Source organism: Alligator sinensis, unplaced genomic scaffold (assembly GCF_000455745.1).
Source record: "Alligator sinensis unplaced genomic scaffold, ASM45574v1 scaffold455_1, whole genome shotgun sequence".
Classification (NCBI taxonomy): Eukaryota; Metazoa; Chordata; order Crocodylia; family Alligatoridae; genus Alligator; species Alligator sinensis.
In genome coordinates this window covers 1,251,697-1,268,586 of record NW_005842142.1, presented here as the reverse complement: position 1 = coordinate 1,268,586, position 16,890 = coordinate 1,251,697, and the positions used below count along the sequence as shown (strand labels likewise).

General features: G+C 42.6%; 1 protein-coding gene across 1 annotated transcript in view; it reads right to left on the bottom strand.

Annotated features, from left to right (window-relative positions):
- The window catches only part of GPR158 (G protein-coupled receptor 158), a 401,429-nt gene that overhangs the window by 44,701 nt on the left and 339,838 nt on the right, over positions 1-16,890 (bottom strand). The window contains exon 8 of the mRNA XM_006025370.3: positions 10,438-10,676. Coding sequence (XP_006025432.1) covers positions 10,438-10,676 — 239 coding nt within the window. The remainder of the gene's footprint in view (positions 1-10,437; positions 10,677-16,890) is intronic.

Here is a 16,890-nt window from a genome sequence, read left to right as displayed (position 1 = left end):
GGGCACAGCTACCCAGTCATGCGAGGCATATATAGCCTTAAGCAATTTTGGATCCAACATCATGGATCCTGGATCATTAGATTAAGTAGTATAACTACTCCATGCTGCCACCTTTACCCAGGGCAATAGGGCAGTATTGGTTTCTGTTGTTCCCATGACACCAGAACCAGAACCTCTTGATTTTTTTTTAAGCCAGTATGCACATGTGTTTGGAAAAAAAAGATGAGTCGTCCCTTTATATTGCCTTATATTATCACCCTAAATAATGCAGCAGCATTAAAGATAACGAGTATCTTTCAAATATAATGGGCACTTGAAAATGTTTAAATTAAATGTCTTTACAGCAGAGATGAGGCTAAAATTTTTTAACCATAAGTAAATTTTCTATATGATTATGAGTAGGCTACTTAGTAGGAGAGGCTTCAGAGCAGGCTTTTTTTAAAAGATAGCCTGGAGCCGCAATAGTTGGCCACTACTCCTAAATGTTCCTACCAATAACCTCTATTCTTTCTCTATTAAATCCTCCAAGTAAATTGTGAGTCTTTTAGGAGGTTTGAGCTAGTAACTCTAAGTTATAGTGTTTGTTGTCTACTTCAGCCCAATCCTCTGACATCTGAAGTTAAGAAAAGATATTTCTTTTTTCAGTGGTGTTATGTGTGATGGTTTATTTCAGTCACCATTAACCCTTGGTGTCTACCCCAAAAGCTTTCAAAAAAGAGAGCATGTACACTCATGAGAGTATACATGAGTGCAGCAAAATGTTTAGGAGTTCAAAGCCATTGCTGGTGGTCATTACCTGTCTATTTGTGTCCTTCAACACCAAATCACCAGGGACAGATTAAGTTCCAAGCATCTTTTGCTGATTCTGCTGATCCCTGCATTTTGGATCATTGCATAGAACTGTGGAGGAAGGCAGGGGAAAAGAAAGGCAAGAAAGTCGGGATGATCAACTCTCTCACTTCCTGGAGCGAGAAGAAAATTTGGCTCCTCCCCCCCATTTAAAGTGCTAGCCCATCTTTGGTTAGAGAAGGAGAATGTTTGTAGATGAGAAGTGAGGGAAAAAAAATAAGAACCGTATGACTGCTGGAGAGAGGTGGCAACAATATATGATGTGGAGCAACGAGCATATGAAACACTCTGCGAGAGTGTTGAATACAGTAGACACCTGTCCTATATAACTGAATTCTGTCCCTATCTGGGCTACAGAGTTTCCATATAATGCTGGGCAAATCATCACTTAAGCCAAACTTTTCAGATTGTCACTAATTATGCATTTACCAGTTGCTGGCTGTCCAGTAAGAGGTCCTTGGTTTGTATTGGTATTCACATCTACATGGTAAGTTAATAGGATCTCATAATACTACATAATGCAAAACACTGTGAAGAATTAGTGCTCAAAATACTCACCCCAAAGTTAGTGCACCCACTAATGTTGAACTCCATATGCCTCAGGGGACAACCCTAGTTCCCTGCCTTCACAGCATTCTGAAAATAAATTCATTTAGATTTGCGAAGCACTGAAATACTATCCCATGAGTTTTCTTTTTTCCCTGACTCAGTAGGGGAAGTGATAAGCTATTTCAGGTCTCCTTGCTTTATCCTTCTCCTCTATAGCTTCCTCAGGAGCAGGTGCTCTTGTCCTCCTGGGAAAGGCCTTCAGGTAGAACTAGCTCTGTGCTGGAGCATGGCTGAGGACAGCTCCCTTGGGTCATGCTCCACATTCATATGCATGCTTTCATGCTGGTGCTTACAATGGCCTTCTAAACACCCCCTCAAACATTTATCTGCACGCCAAAAATAAACAGACAAAAAATAAAGCAAAGCACAACATTAAAAGCATATAGGCAAGAATGCAACAACTCATCAGGCTGTTGCTATGTAATTTTTAAAAACAGCAAATTTAAGAAAATGGTGTCCTTTATAAATGTAAAGAATCTAATATTGCCCAGTGGTGATTTTTTTGTAACATACCATACTACAATGTGTACCTAGCACCTGTTCCCCAGGGTGACCTGCCATAGACTTATCAGGCAATTATAAAGTGCAAACTATTTGCAAGAGAAGAACTCTTACACTTACGCCTAGCTCATCTTTTCTTCCGACTACTGACACTGGTGACAGAATACAGCACAGCCTGACCATAGCTGTCATTTTATATCTGCATTTTATTTGCTCTATTAATTGGCTTTCTTTCATGCTCTGTTTACTTAAATTAACTTATCTATGAATCTGGAAAGCTGGCTGTTCTGTCCTAAATGGACTGTGTTCAGACTGACTACTGAGACCTAAGTGAATACAATTTTAAAATAAAGAAAAAAAAATGCCAAACAACCAAAGCCCCACATCCTAGATTGTTGTTCTCTTTGCCAGAACAGTCTCTTCCTGCTTTGTTGCACTCTATTTCCCACCTGGAGCACTACCCTATTTCACATTAGAACTTCCTTTTCATTGACTGAAAGGATTTTTGCATATTTCAAAGAATTATAATCCTCTTACTTGTCTTCTGATTACCTAGTTCATTCTAAATTCCCCAGGTTTTATCTACCTTTCTTAACCAAGCTACACTTATCTATGTATCATTTTAATACACTAATTAATTATACACTGATATACGTGGCAAGCATTAATTCTAAAGGGCTAGCTCCTGCCATTCTTATTCAGGCACAACACCCATTGAATTCAGATGGGAATAACATGCTGTGAGTGTGGGAGCAGAGGTAGGCATAGATGAGAGAAAGAGAGAGAGAGTGTATATGCAACATACTGTATATACTTGAATATAAGACAAGGTTTTTTCCCTCCAATCACCATGGGAAAAAGCCCCTCCTCTTATAATCATGTATAAGGAAATTTACCCTTAAACTGCTGTAAAAAGCAGTATGTTCACACTAATGGAAATCAACTATGAAGTTGATTAAACGCAGTCAACACTGAGAATGACTATAAAACCCATGGACCATATTAGGCAAACATACTGATGGGAACTTTTGTGTGCATGTGTGGCACCAGGCCTGGAGGTACTGCAATACTAGGCCAGCAGTCAGAGAGGCTGGAGCAAGCTCTGAGACCCTCCTCTGGTGCCAAAAATGCTGGTTGGAACCTTTTTTTGTGTATGTGTGTGTGGCCTCTAAAAAAGTGGGCAGATGTTTCCTCTGCAGGGAACTGGCACCAGGCCTAGAGGTACTGCAATATCAGGCTGGTACCAGGAGGGCCAAAGCCAGCCCTGACACCCCCCTCCCCCCTTCATGCCAAAAATGCTGCATTTAATCTTAGCCAAAGAGACCGAGATGATGATGGGAATATACCGCATTTGTTTTTGCAAAAATATTTATTTATATTATATCTATATATCACTTGACTAACAACCTGTCAAGTGACCACTGTGGTTCACTTGGCAGATCAAAACATACTTTGACTGTTAAACTACTGTAGTCTCATTACACAGTTTGCACTGCATACCTACACACCGATCACCATTCCAGTACTATCACTCATTGTTCACTCCCACACAGCCTGGCAGTTGTCACCAGGTCGAAAGTCCACAGGTGATATGATGTCTCTTGCCCTTACTGCCTCCTATATCTTGTGGTGGTTCACCATGGTTGCTAGGGTAGTGTCATGCAGCTTGTATTTCTCCTGGATGCTTTTCAGGACCTTGTAGAACCATGGGGACACCATGGCACATGGGCTCCCATTGGCCATTGTATACACCTGCAAAATACTCTTCCCCTCCCACTGGGTACCCCCAGCAACTATGTGAAAACAGAGCCCTGGGACCATTACACCACCACTACAGAGAAAAATCCTAAAAAGGCTCTAGACAAAATAGAAAAGTAGGGTTGGATGGAACCTTGAGGTCATTCTAGTCCAACGCCCTGCCTAAGGCAGGATCATCCTTATCCAAACCATCCCATACAAATCCATTGCCTAACTTCTTACCAAAACCCCACAGTCAACCTTGACACAACACAGTAAAGCCCAGAAACAGAGAAATGCCTGTTTCTGCTATGGGTATAGCTATGCCTAGATCATCCTTGACCAGTGGCTGTCCAAACTCTTGAACACCTTGAATGATGAAGAGTCCACACCTTCCCTAGGCAGTCTATTCCACTGACTGTTTTAACAGCGAAGAAGTGTTTCCTGATATTCATTTGAAATCTATTTTGCAGTAACTTCAAGCCATTAGTCCATGTCTTATTCTCTCCAGGAAGAGAGAAAAGTTGTTTTCCATCTTCTTCATGGCAGCCCTTCAGGAATTTGAAGACTGTTATCATGTCTTCTCTTAAGCACCTTTTCCACAAGCTGAACATGCCTATCTCCTTCAAACTCTCCTCATATGACTTGCATTTCAAGCCCTTTACTGGGAAGTAAAACTGCATGCAATACTCTAGATGAAGCCTAACCAGTGCCAAATAGAGAGGTACAATCACTCAAAGGCCAGTGACATAAAAAATGCTTAGCAAAGGGGTGCTCAACCTTTTGGCCTTGTGGATTAGATAAGTAGTGCAGGGTTTGGGACCAACATGTTGGGACTGGGCCCTGGGGGCCCAGCACCACCCCCATGTACAGAGATTGGGTCCTGGGAGCCTGGAACCTGTCCCCCCCCCCCACACACACACACTGGGATGGGGCCCTGGCTCCTTGATACCACCCTCATCCAGTCCTGCATGCTGGGATTGGGTGCCTGATCCAGCATGCAGAGCCCAAGGCTCCCTATGGGTCTGGAAAGTTAGCAGCTGTGGAACGGTGCTACTGTTCCCCTGCTGCCAAATTTCTGGATCCATGGGGGGCCCTGCCAGCCAAATGATCTCACACCATAAGTCAGATCTTGTCCACAATCTGTGGGTTGAGCACCCATGGCTTAGGGGATGAAAAACACTGGAGCAGCACAAAAAGTAGTTTAGGAAAGGGGGAACATTCAGAGGGACAGAAAAAGGGAGGGCAGGACGTGTGACCATCCCTGGCTGCCATTTGTTTGGCTACCACTGAGCATCAAATAGGGCAGGGGTAGGCAACAGTTTTTGACTGGAGTGCTGAAAAAACCACAATGTCTACCTTGGAAGGTGCCCGAGTGCCAACATGCCGGAGCCCAGAGCAGCAGTTTGCAGCCTCCCGGCTGCAGCCAGCACACAGAGCCCAGTCTGCCTGCAGCAGGGCTTGCAGCCTGCCAGCCACCTGCTGGGAGCAGCCTGGGCTCTGTGGCTGGCAGCAGCTGCTTAGAGCCCAGGCTGGTAGTGGTACGCCTAGCAAAATGGCCTTGTGTGCCATGCTCGGCACATGTGCTGGGGATTGCTGACCCCTGAATTAGGGGACAAGTTAATTTTAACCTGTCAATGTAAAATTGTCCAAGTTGGCCATCTGTTTCTGGGTAAACCTTTTTCAAATGTTTCTGCTGAAGAGTTCAACTATATTTGATAATAATAAGGAAAAATGCATTGTTCTTCCCATGTTAAAAAGTCTTTTTTTTTAGAAGAAATTCTAACATCCGCATGTTGAAGCATAGATTTGAAATTCTGACCAGCACATAGTCAAAAAAGACTTGCTACAGTTTGCATTTACATTCTCCAAAGATTTCATCTGCACTGAACATGCTCCAGGCCAGAACTTTTCATACAGTTGCTCTTCTTAGCTATGGAAGAACACTGTTATGTTGTCAGATGCTTTTTCTTCAACACATTTAGGGCCAGATCCTATTTCACTTTATGTGCCCACATAGCAGTTACCCATCTGGGTAAGTGCCATTTATGGCACAGTTTGAGATTTAATTCTGGGTGCAGCATGAATGCACAAGTATCCACTTGCCAACTAAGCAGGCAGGAACAGTGCTGTGCACTTGCCCTGTATGGCAGATCAGTAGGGGGTGCTCCTGCACTGAGAGATCCACCTCACTGTGCCCCGACCACCTACCAAGCTCTGAATGCCTCTCCTGGGGTGCCTCATGTCCGGCCACCCCCCTTCCTGGAGCACACCCACAAGCCCGGGGTAACCGCTGCCACCACCCAGGGGTCTGTATCCAGGTCCTGCCCCCCTAGGGTACACAGGCCTTGCAGACCTCAAGGGTGCTTGACCTACTGCAAGAACTTGGGGTGCTTCCTTTAGCCTGAAGCACAAAAAGTAGCCTCCCTTAGTCAGTCAAACGAAGGGGACACAAAGGCATACCCGACTCCTCTCCCCGCAAGTTCACCACACTTGTAATAGTGGAGAGCTTTATTGGTTAAAGAGGGGAGTCTTGGGGAAGGGTACAGGATAGGGAAGTATCACACAATAATGTTAGAGCAAACAGTGGGGCTAGGTAGCTTTTCACCATGCTTCTGCATCACAGTTAGCAGGGATGACTGGTGCCTCCTGTGTTTGAGGGGGCAAAATTTGTAGGCAGGCCTGGGGGCGGGCCAAAAGTGCCATACGACCAGAAGCAACTGGCTTGGCAAACTGCAGACCATTGCATGGAGCCCTGTGGCTGGAATTTCTAGCCAGAACACAGATAAAGCTAGCTCCACCCGCCAGGCAGGAAGGTGAGCCCAAACCTCAACCGTGGCTGCCACAGGCCTAGTAAACCCTAAAACTGTAGTTTGACAAAAACCTATGACACAAGTGTTAGGTACAAGGAGAAGAACCTTCTCATGTTTTAGATCAATAGCCTAGTTGGGGCACTTACACAGGAAATGGGAAACCCAGGATGGCTGCTCCACTTGGATATGAAGGGATCTTGAGTTCTAGTCTGAGCCATTGCTTCCAATGATAAACTGATTTGTGCATATGAAGTCTTCCTTGTAATTTTAACTGGGAAAAGTATCTTTCATTTGAAGCAGACCTCATGGGCAGCCAAGAGAAGGAGAATTGTAGAACCAGGAAAAAGAGAACACGCTAGAGAGTATATAGCTCAGTGAAATGGATGGGAAGAAAGGGTGCCTCTGGATTAGTGCTTGGACTACTTCTCCTAATGGGGCAGAAACTTCCCTAGTGCTATTGACCCATTTCATCCAGTGAAAAGTAAATGAAAAGTACAGTGGCTCAGCCTCATTCTGGATATGGGATGAACTGTGCTCTGTGGGTGAATCAGCATTGTATAACAAAAGGAGCTATTGTATTTAAGGCCAGCACATCATTTGTTGCAGAAGTTGAAAGGGAAGTAGTTAATGAGAAAATGAATTGCAAGAAAAAGGATGGTCTCATGAGCAGAGAGAGGTAGTTAGTCGTGTTAGTCTAATATCAGGCAAAAGGCAGGATAGACACGATATCTGTGACATGAAGCTGCAACAGCATCTTAAACCTGCTGCTTACAAAAGCTTATGCTATCGATCTCTGATTTACTTAGTTTAGAAGGTGCAAATCTATCCTGCCTTCTGCCTCATGGTTGATGCCACCCTAGAAAACTGGATTTTCTCTCTGCTTTTTCATAGATCACTTAAATCACATTTATCTCTGGTGGTCATAATCTGTGTTTCTCTCATTTTCCGAGTACTCTGCATGGGTCATCTTGGGCCAGATTTATAGAAGTGTTGAGGACTGAAAACTATAGTTTATTTGGAGCCAAGCTGTAACCACAAAGAAGTCCATCATGAAACTACAATAGTGTGCGGTATTTGTAAAATGTTCTTCATCTTTTCTTGAGTTTGTTTTACTGATATGGTACGTATATCAGTAACTCTTATGTACAGGTAATGTCAAGCTGTTTTCAGCCTTACCATGCTTATGTTTATATGAATCTTGGTATTTGACATAAATGTACTTGTATAAGTAATAATAGGGTCAGGATTGAATAATAGAATAATGATTTTCAGGTGTCACTCCCTAAACAATGAGTTTCAAACCTGGGAGAAGACCAAAGCCTAAATAGCTAGGAGGGTAAATCACCTAAAGTTAGCATCTGACAGGGTTATAGTCATAATTAGATAAGGAAAGACTTCTGCTCTGGTAAACAAATGCACCCTTGGAGAGGCAGGAAGTTATGTGCATAGTTTGGGCTCCACAGCAATCCAATGGATGATGTATATGACTGGACAGATAAGAACCCATACTTCAGCTTTGCCATGAGACCAAGTCTTGGTCTTTCATTTGTTCCTGGGCATAGAGAATGACTTCAGGCCCTCAGCCAGTGGGCTGAATGAAATAGGCCAACAGGAGAATTTCCAGAAGGCCCTGACAAAAAGGTCAGAGGAAGTAGGTACTTGCTAACCTATTGACCTGATTAGAAACTGTATTCTTAGGTTTAAGATGCAGTTAGTGACAAGTTCTTATAGACCTCTTGCCAAGATATATTCAGTTGCTAGGAATTTCTCCTAAAATGTACCACTACACTTTGATCTCAAATTCCCTGAGAGCCCTTAGTTTCTATCTGCTTTATCCTAGGAATCTAATCTGCCATTGCAGGAACAGAGACAGGATGTGCTCAGGGTAGGAAATCTAATGCTCCTGGATGACTCTCTCGCTCAAGCCCTTGGATCTTTCTCTAAAAAAAGAAATCTCACAAATTACAGTGGGGCCACCACATATGTCAGCATGGTAAGTGTCACAACCTGTGACACTGAAGAGAACAAAGAGGAAACAGAGTCTAAGCTACACATAAGCCAATCACGGACACTCACCACTATCCAAGCTCATGGAAGATTAAGTTATACAATAATTTAAACAGAATTTGATTCATTGAATTTTAATTTTTCTCATCAGTGTATATCTGAGTGCAGGCATGGAGTCAGGAATTGAGATGTGTAGTTTTGGTCTAAATATACATTACATATTGTCAAATGTAATGTAAACTTAAACTGTAAAACATTTACCGTACCTAAAGGGTTAGGATAGAACGCTTATTGTGGAAGGTACTCTATAAGCCCTATTTCTATAATCTACAAGGAAAAAGGCTTCAACTAATTATGATTTTACAGAAGAACCTGGTTAATTCTCCCTTTGCTAATCTGCAAACTTGACAGTTCTCTTTCCACTTTTTGACAAAGATTTGGCACTGGAGTGCAAATGTGAGGTGTCATATTACTAGCATTTTGTTTTATGAAGGCTGCTACAGAACCCTCACTGGTATTCTGTGAAACATTCCACTCAATTTAAATGGAAACGAGATATTTTTTATAATAGAATATGTTGTTTTCATGTGTTATGACTTGTAATCAAATATCTTCAATTATGTGTTTATTTACAAAATGAAATAATGAGTAGTCAATGATACAACTGAGTGCAATACTACACTATGTATTATATCTCCTGCCAGTGAGAGAGGAAACCTCCTGGTTTTAAAAATACATCCAATTTCAGATCATCACTGACAACAAAAATCTGTAATATATTCATTCTGCTACTTGTGATCCTGATTCACAGCTTACTGATCACATCTGTATAAACATATCTGCACATATACTGTGGCTTGAGTAGGGATGCAAAATTATAAGACATAGGACACTTCCACTGTCTGGTTTTCATTCAGGCTTGCTGAAGCTTGGAAACAAGGTACAAGAGGAATGGTTGACTCCTCCTGAACTACTCTATCTTACTCTGGACTACCTTCCTGTGTGCTTCTATGGCACCAAGCTTAAGCTCGCTTAGAGAAGCCACTCCTATAGCCAACAGCCTGCTTCAATCCACCTCTTCACTACTCCTGTGGAGCAACAAAAAGCACCTCTTCCTTGCCACTCAGTTGCAGAACTTTACTGATAGAGGGCTGACATGGAAAAGGGGGAAGAGTAAAGAGGTAGAGAGCTAGAATACCCATTAGAGCAAGTATAGATTTCTGCCCTCCACATGTTGCAGCATTTGAATGATAAAACAGGTGTGAAAATATTAAGGGTTTCTAGACATTGGTAGGTAGCCCTATGTATTGATATCCAAGACCTGGGTACTCTGTGCCTAGTGCCCATTATAACAACACAATGAAACCTTTCCCTTTCAACAAGTGCAATAAAACCAGATGAGTTGTCATTTCCTCAATAGTCGTCTCAAACATTATCACATTCCTAATAAATAAATAAAACAGCAATTTTGACATATATCACTTGAATAAACATTTGTCTATGAGTGTGAATCTGCAATCCACTGGATTTAGAGGCAAACAAGTGTGATCTCTCTAGTTCTGGTGGAGTAGGAGCGGGGAAAAAATCCCCAAACACACACATATTTTCTCAGTTTACTAGCCATATTTTTAAAAGTGCATGATAGATGCAGCCTTTCTTCTTCTGAAGCTCTGATTTTCTTGAGCATCCAATCATGTCATTGTTTTAGTCAAGGTTACAAACCTTTGAAATAGACAATACTCAACATTCCGAATTGCGGTTTATCTTTCTCTTCATTTAAAATCATGTATGTCAACATTTTATTCCCCTAGCTGCTTTTCAGGGGAGGTAATAAGGTCCGATTATGCTTTTAAGGGTTTTTTTCCCAATTAAATTAGTTTAATTTGAAAAAAATAAAGGATAAACCAGAAAGCCAACATACCAACAGCCATCATGTAATCCCAGCGGTCCATGAGGCACATATTGAAGATGAGATGGTCCGATGTTTGACCCTGGCCAATGAGTGAAATATTCCTCTCCAAGTTTTGACTGACTGCAGAAGTCCAGCCAATCAGGAACCAAAAGACTATCAGGAGAATTACAGCCAGCATCCTCATCACTCGGCCACCTGTCATGTATGGAATGCGTTGAGCAGTTCGGGACAGGAATACCTTCAAAACCCTGAAACAAAAAATAAAATAAAACAAAAAATAGGAACCAGGACTTAAAAGTGAGCACTAATTCTCTCACAGAGAAATCTGAGTCTCATTTTATTTCACTACATGAATATAGAAAACCATCAAATGTATTTGTGTTAACAGTATTAAAATTTTGATCTTTTAAATAATTTCATTCTTAAATAAATAAATACATATTACTTTAATATCTATTTCAAATAAATTGGTTACTGACCAGAGACCACCAGGCATCAATAATAGATAACATTATAAAAATATTTGTTATTGACACTCATTTACATGTAATGGTATCAGTCATTTTGTGTCTTCTGAATTTTAATGGAAGCTTGCTATTTTTGGAAAGGGGGACATCATTTCCACTCATCAGCAACAATAGGTCCAAGATTTTCATTTCCTTTTGATGTTGCTACACTGCTCCTCCCCAACTGTACCAAGTGCCAGAGTCAAAAATACTTAAATACACTTTTCATTGAGTACATTGCTTCCAAGAATATCCCAGTCCCTATGGAAGTAATCATGGTGGGGTTTGCTAGAGGAAGTGCCCAATTAAAAAGCTGCATATTTGGAGATCCAATGTTAAAGCCTCATATTTTTCTCACTCAGGGGATATCTATGCTAAACTACAGAAACACAATTAACATTGCACAAGTCATCCCTATAAAAATAAGTCACTATATAGAGCGGGGTTTTCAACCTTTTTAGATACAAGGCACCCTTTGTTAGGCTCAAGACACCCCTCAGAAAATGCTAGCTCATAGTTTTCACCCATTTTTGATTATGGAAAAAAACCCTCAGAAAGTCCACAACAGGTCAGAATTGTTTTGAAATCACTGAGTTTATCTTGTGAATTGTGTTTACACACCCAACAGTGGAAACAGTGTGTGGCATCTCACCCTGAAAGGATTGCAAGTCACCCCATGGTGCTGTGCCACTCTGGTTGAAAATCACTGGTATACAGTGCAGCATACAGTAATAACTGGTGGCACCAATTATGCAACACATAGCTTCTGATTGCTTGTACATAATATTACAACAGATTGATTTCCCCTCATCAGTTCTTAAAAGAAAAATTCTCCTAATCACTATTTTACCATCATTACCCTCAGAAGGAACACAGAATGCATGTTTACTCTCTGGAAACTATTCTTTAGTGCAGTATAAATTAATTCATTCTGTAGGGTCGTGGTTACCAACCAGTCAGTCTTGATCAACTGTTTGATCGTGGGGTGCTGCCTGGGCTGAGCTGGGTGAGTGAGGTCAGAGCCCAGGTGGCTTGTTCGGGAGTGGGGGGGAGGCAGGATAGGGGCCAGGAGATGGCAGTTTCTGCGGTGCCAGAGTGATCTTCACCATAAAAAGGTTGGAGGGCACTGCTGTAGGGTCATTTTTGGTTATCTAGCATAATTTTTTTAAGTAATTTTTAAAATACGAATCTTCAGAAGATAGCAGAGAACAAAGCCATTTAATGACAGTTTATTTTCCAAGATAAATAAATATAAGCCTAATTCACTGACATACAAAGGTGTGGTGCTGCTGTGTGGGGCACATCAACATTTGGGAAGCTAGGAATGGGATTTAGGGTGTGCTCTGCTACATGCAGACTGTCTAACCCACCACAGGTAAAGCAGAAGAATCACAAAACTTCTTATAGATGCTAACTGAGATTTTCAAAGCTAACTAGCAAATCTGAAAATTAATTGTGAAATGAAATTGTGTTTCTAAATCCACTAATTAGCTCTGAAACTTTTCTGCATTGTAAATACAAAAAATCCTCTGTCTTGAGTCATATTTTAGTGATCCCTGATCTTACCCAGGCACATAAAGATTAACAGTTACATTTTCAGAGGAGAAGGTAGATATAACTGGAGCTACCTTTCAAACAAAGAATGGAATAGTGTTTTTGAAGGCAGAAGTACTGGAGCTTTTCCATATCTGTAACAGTGAATCATCGTTTGACTATAAATACAACCTTCACAGTCTGCATTAAGTGAAGTCAGAGATCGGGGTAAGTTCAATATTACTCAGCTTTTTCCCTCCCAAAAGCTATACCATAGGGAGCCACAGTTCTTAAGCCTTCCTTGTTTGATAGATGTTCTACAGATGGTAAGTGTTTTATGTTTGATGCAGGTTCCCAAAGACTTCAGACAGGCTAGATGTAGGCTAGATAAAAATTTTCTGATGGTACTTGCTGCAATTCCTAAAAAATCAGCATGATCAAAGAATTATTGCCTTGCAAGGTGAATACCAGTGAGATCCTATGAGGGGAAGCAGATGCATACTTTTCCTGCAAAACTGCAAGAACATGAAGGTTCTGCAACTATAGGCCAAATTTGAGAAAAATATGTTATTGTGAATTAGATGAAGTTTTTAGAATTATGGAAATCTTACCACAAACAATACAAGAAGGACTAGAAAAATGACTAGAAAAAATAGAATTTATTTATTTAGGTACTTTTACAAAGCCAGGTCTTGGAGTTAATACTGAAAGCCAATATGTAAATGTCTTCTGATTGTGATGAATCCAATACCAAGCTGGTAAGTGTTGACTATAAATGCTTTTCCAAGTGAATGTTCAACTAATGGATTTTTTTTGTTCAGTTCAGTAATGGACTAAAAGAAAAAAAAAAAGCATTCAGACTGAACCAAATTTAAATGTTTGTTTTTTTTCTGACAAAAAAATAATACTTTGCTCACTATGAAAGGTATCTTGTAACCTGAAATGAAATGTTTTGTTATGTGTACTTCTAAGAAAAATAGGGCTAGATTTCTGTTAGAGGTGTTCTTTGACTCCCAAGCTCAGACATTGGAGAACATACTTCAGGAGGTTGGAGACAGATGTTCAGGTTCTTCCTCTGCCTGTCTTAGCCAGTGGGCCACAGGGTATTCTGGGTGGAGGTTTGTCATGGGATGGGGTCCCCAAGGATGGCCGTGTTACCCCTAGGGCCCCTAGACTGTGCCAATTTAGCCCAATGGGCACCCTCTAGTCTCACCCACTGCGTCTTGATGTGATTATAATAAATAGGGTTCCTGGACCCCTTGTGGGTCCATTCCAAAATGGATGTCTCGGGACACCCCCAGCCTTATGGGCTATATGCGTGGCTCCAAACCGCCCCTTTACCATGCCCCAAGCCTCGCAGATGGTATTCCCACAGAGTCCCACTGAGGCCTTGATTTCACCCGGCCTTGGGTTGTCACTGGGCTCTCCACAGCCCTGTCTTGCTTTGCGCCCACACCCGGGTCAGTTCACCCCCAAACACTGCACCCTCTCTGGCGCCGGGTCCTGTGCACCCTGAATACTGCACCCTCTTTGGCGCCGGGTCCTGTGCACCCTGAATACTGCACTCTCTCTGGCGCCAGGGCCCCTACGCTGTAGTAGGCCCCCAATGAGGCCTCCTCCTTCCCCAGTAGCCTCACCCAAACCACTAATTTTATAAACAGAAATAAAAAATGCAAGCCCCTTGGCTATAACATAACTCAAGTCGCACAGGGTGTGCTCTGTCCCTTAACATTACCAGAAGCTGAACTTGCAGTCAGGCCTCTTCTCTTTGCCTCCCCTAGGAGAGCTCCTTCCACCTTAGCTGCTGGCAGAGAACTGCCTTCCTGGCCCCAGCCCTGGGGTTTATATATGAGCCCGGCCCTGCCCCTTCTGGCTAGCTGACCGCTGGCAGGTTGGGCCAACTATCTGATTCTGGCTACCCTGGTAACCAGCAGCTGGGGGGTCCCCACTGACTGCTACGGCTCTCTCCCTAGCAGTTTCAACCCTTAAAGGAGCCGGACACCTTAGTGCCCTGCAACAAGGTTCTTAAGTCATTGTCCTGTTGACAAAGTTCTACTTTGTATTGTTAAACATTTATTGAACCAGAGACTGAAACCCAGCTGTGCCATCTCCCATGGAAGTGTCCTAACCAGGCTAGGTTTCCATTCATGTGCTCTTTTCCAATAACTATTTAAATATTTTATACAAAATGCGGCAACAACAAATGGAGGGACATTGCTTACAGCATACTATATATATATATAGGCTACGGAGATTAAGCTGCTTTTTCACTAGAAAGGTGGGAGACCTTGGATCAAATCCCTGTCCTGAATTTCAGGGCAGGATGCTCTCAAATCCATCCAGTTTGACCTGTTTCCATTTTGAATAAGTGTTTAAACAGTCCTTGAACAAGCGTAGAGAATGATTTTCTTACCTGACACTCTGCTGGGAGGTGGGACATTGGGGTTCATACCTGTTCTGCCCTGGTTTCTGCTGGCTGCCACCTCTGCACAGTATGCTTTCACCACCACCATGTAGGTGTTCCCAGTTCTATCACTACTGCCTGCTGGAAGAGCTAGAACTACTGCATAGATTAGGTACAGGGTGAGGATGCAGAGAGGGAAGGGGGACAGGAGGGTAAGGTTCCCTCTGCAGCTCTCTTCCAATGCTCCTCCCCCACACTTTATACAGCACTTGGGACTCATGTCCCACTCACCCACCCCTTCCTTTCACTTCTGCCTCCTCCAAGTGAATTTATAATTATTGATGCAAAATAAAACTGTGTCAACAGGAAAGACCGAGTACCCTTCCTGTCTTTCCTAGAACACCTGTTAGCTTGGGGGTTAGGACACCGTTCTGGGAGATATGGGTTGAGATCCCATTGGGTGGAGATCAGAACTGAGCTGGGTCTTCCATATTTCGGGTAAGTGCTATGTCCATTCTTGTTTCCTTCTGACTGAAACTATTAGCTTCAACCAACATTTACAAATAGTTCTAGGGTGATCAAGATCGCATTTTCTAGCAAATTTACAATTTTAAAAGATCTCTCACTTCCAGTTATAAATTGTCTAGACAGAGCATTAAGATACACTGTGTATATGTTATGCTGGAAAAGTTAATAAACAGAGGGTCCTCAGAGTCCGGGACTGGCTAGAATCCCCTCCCCCACACTCCCCCAGCCACACTGAACCTATTCTTTTCACTCCAGCTGATTTGAGACCCATACAAAGGCCTTGCAGCCCTTTAACTTCTCTGCCTTCACCTGCTGCATCTTGCAGCCTCATAGCACTGCTTCTCTGAGTAACAGGGGTTAGGGGGCCCTGTTACACAATGCATTCTTTGTCCTCATAGAATTTTTGTTGGGATCCATTCAAGTACTTTTTCTAGATTGACAAAACCATGTTTAGCATTTTATTCTTTTCTTTGTATTTTTCTTGTAAGAATCTTTATGTGAATATAGGATCTATTGCACTTTTTCCTTTTCTAGCACTGACGTGACTATCAACGACTCTGGCTTCAAAAACCTTTTAATGTATTTTCAAGAAGTAGCTAAGTAAATTTACTTTCCTGCAGGACAAATAGCAGCAGCACATGGCAAAGGGACCCATGTGCAGTAGAGGAGGCTGGGGCCAGCACCTGTGCTGGCCTCAGAAGCCTTACCTGGGGTCCTGGGGGTCCCAGGGCAACAGCAGCACCAAGCCAGCTGCTCGGAGTCCAACTAGAAGCCAGAGTGTAGCTCTGACAGGCCAGGCTCTGGTTTCTGGCGGTGTACACTGATGCCACATGCATTACCCCACTTTTTATAGCAGGGTTTTTTTACACTGGGATCTCCCTATGTCAAACGCCAACCCCACCATGCTGTAAGTTAGCAGTGCAGCTCACGGGTGCACATGCACCACATGCCGTTTGTGGTGTCTCAAACAGCTTTGAGGTCCCTCACTCCTCACATTGTGGGGACATGCCCTTTGACTTTAAAGATGGGCAGTACTATACTTTGTTACTATTCATCTTGAATCTTTTCTTTCTGTACAATTTCCTGAATTAGAGGAGCCACTATTCACTTTCATCTTCTAATACTGAGACAGGCAACCTTTTCCAGCTGTGGGCCAGAATGACCAACTGTGGGTTGGAGGCAAATGAGAGAGTGGGTGCTAAGACCCAAGTGGCACAAGGAGAGAAACCATAGCTGGTGATCATCTTTGTAGCAGGATGGGGAGAGTACCTGCAGCCAAAGTCCCCTGCTACTTCATAGTTTCATAGTTGGTAGGGTCAGAAGGGACCTAATAAGATCATCAAGTCCGATCCCCTGCCATGGCAGGAAAAAGTACTGGGGTTAAACAACCCCAGCAAGGTGTTCATCTAACCTCCTCTTAATGACCCCCAGGGTAGGAGCCAGCACCACTTCTCTTGGAAGTTGGTTCCAGATCCTAGCTGCCCTGACAGT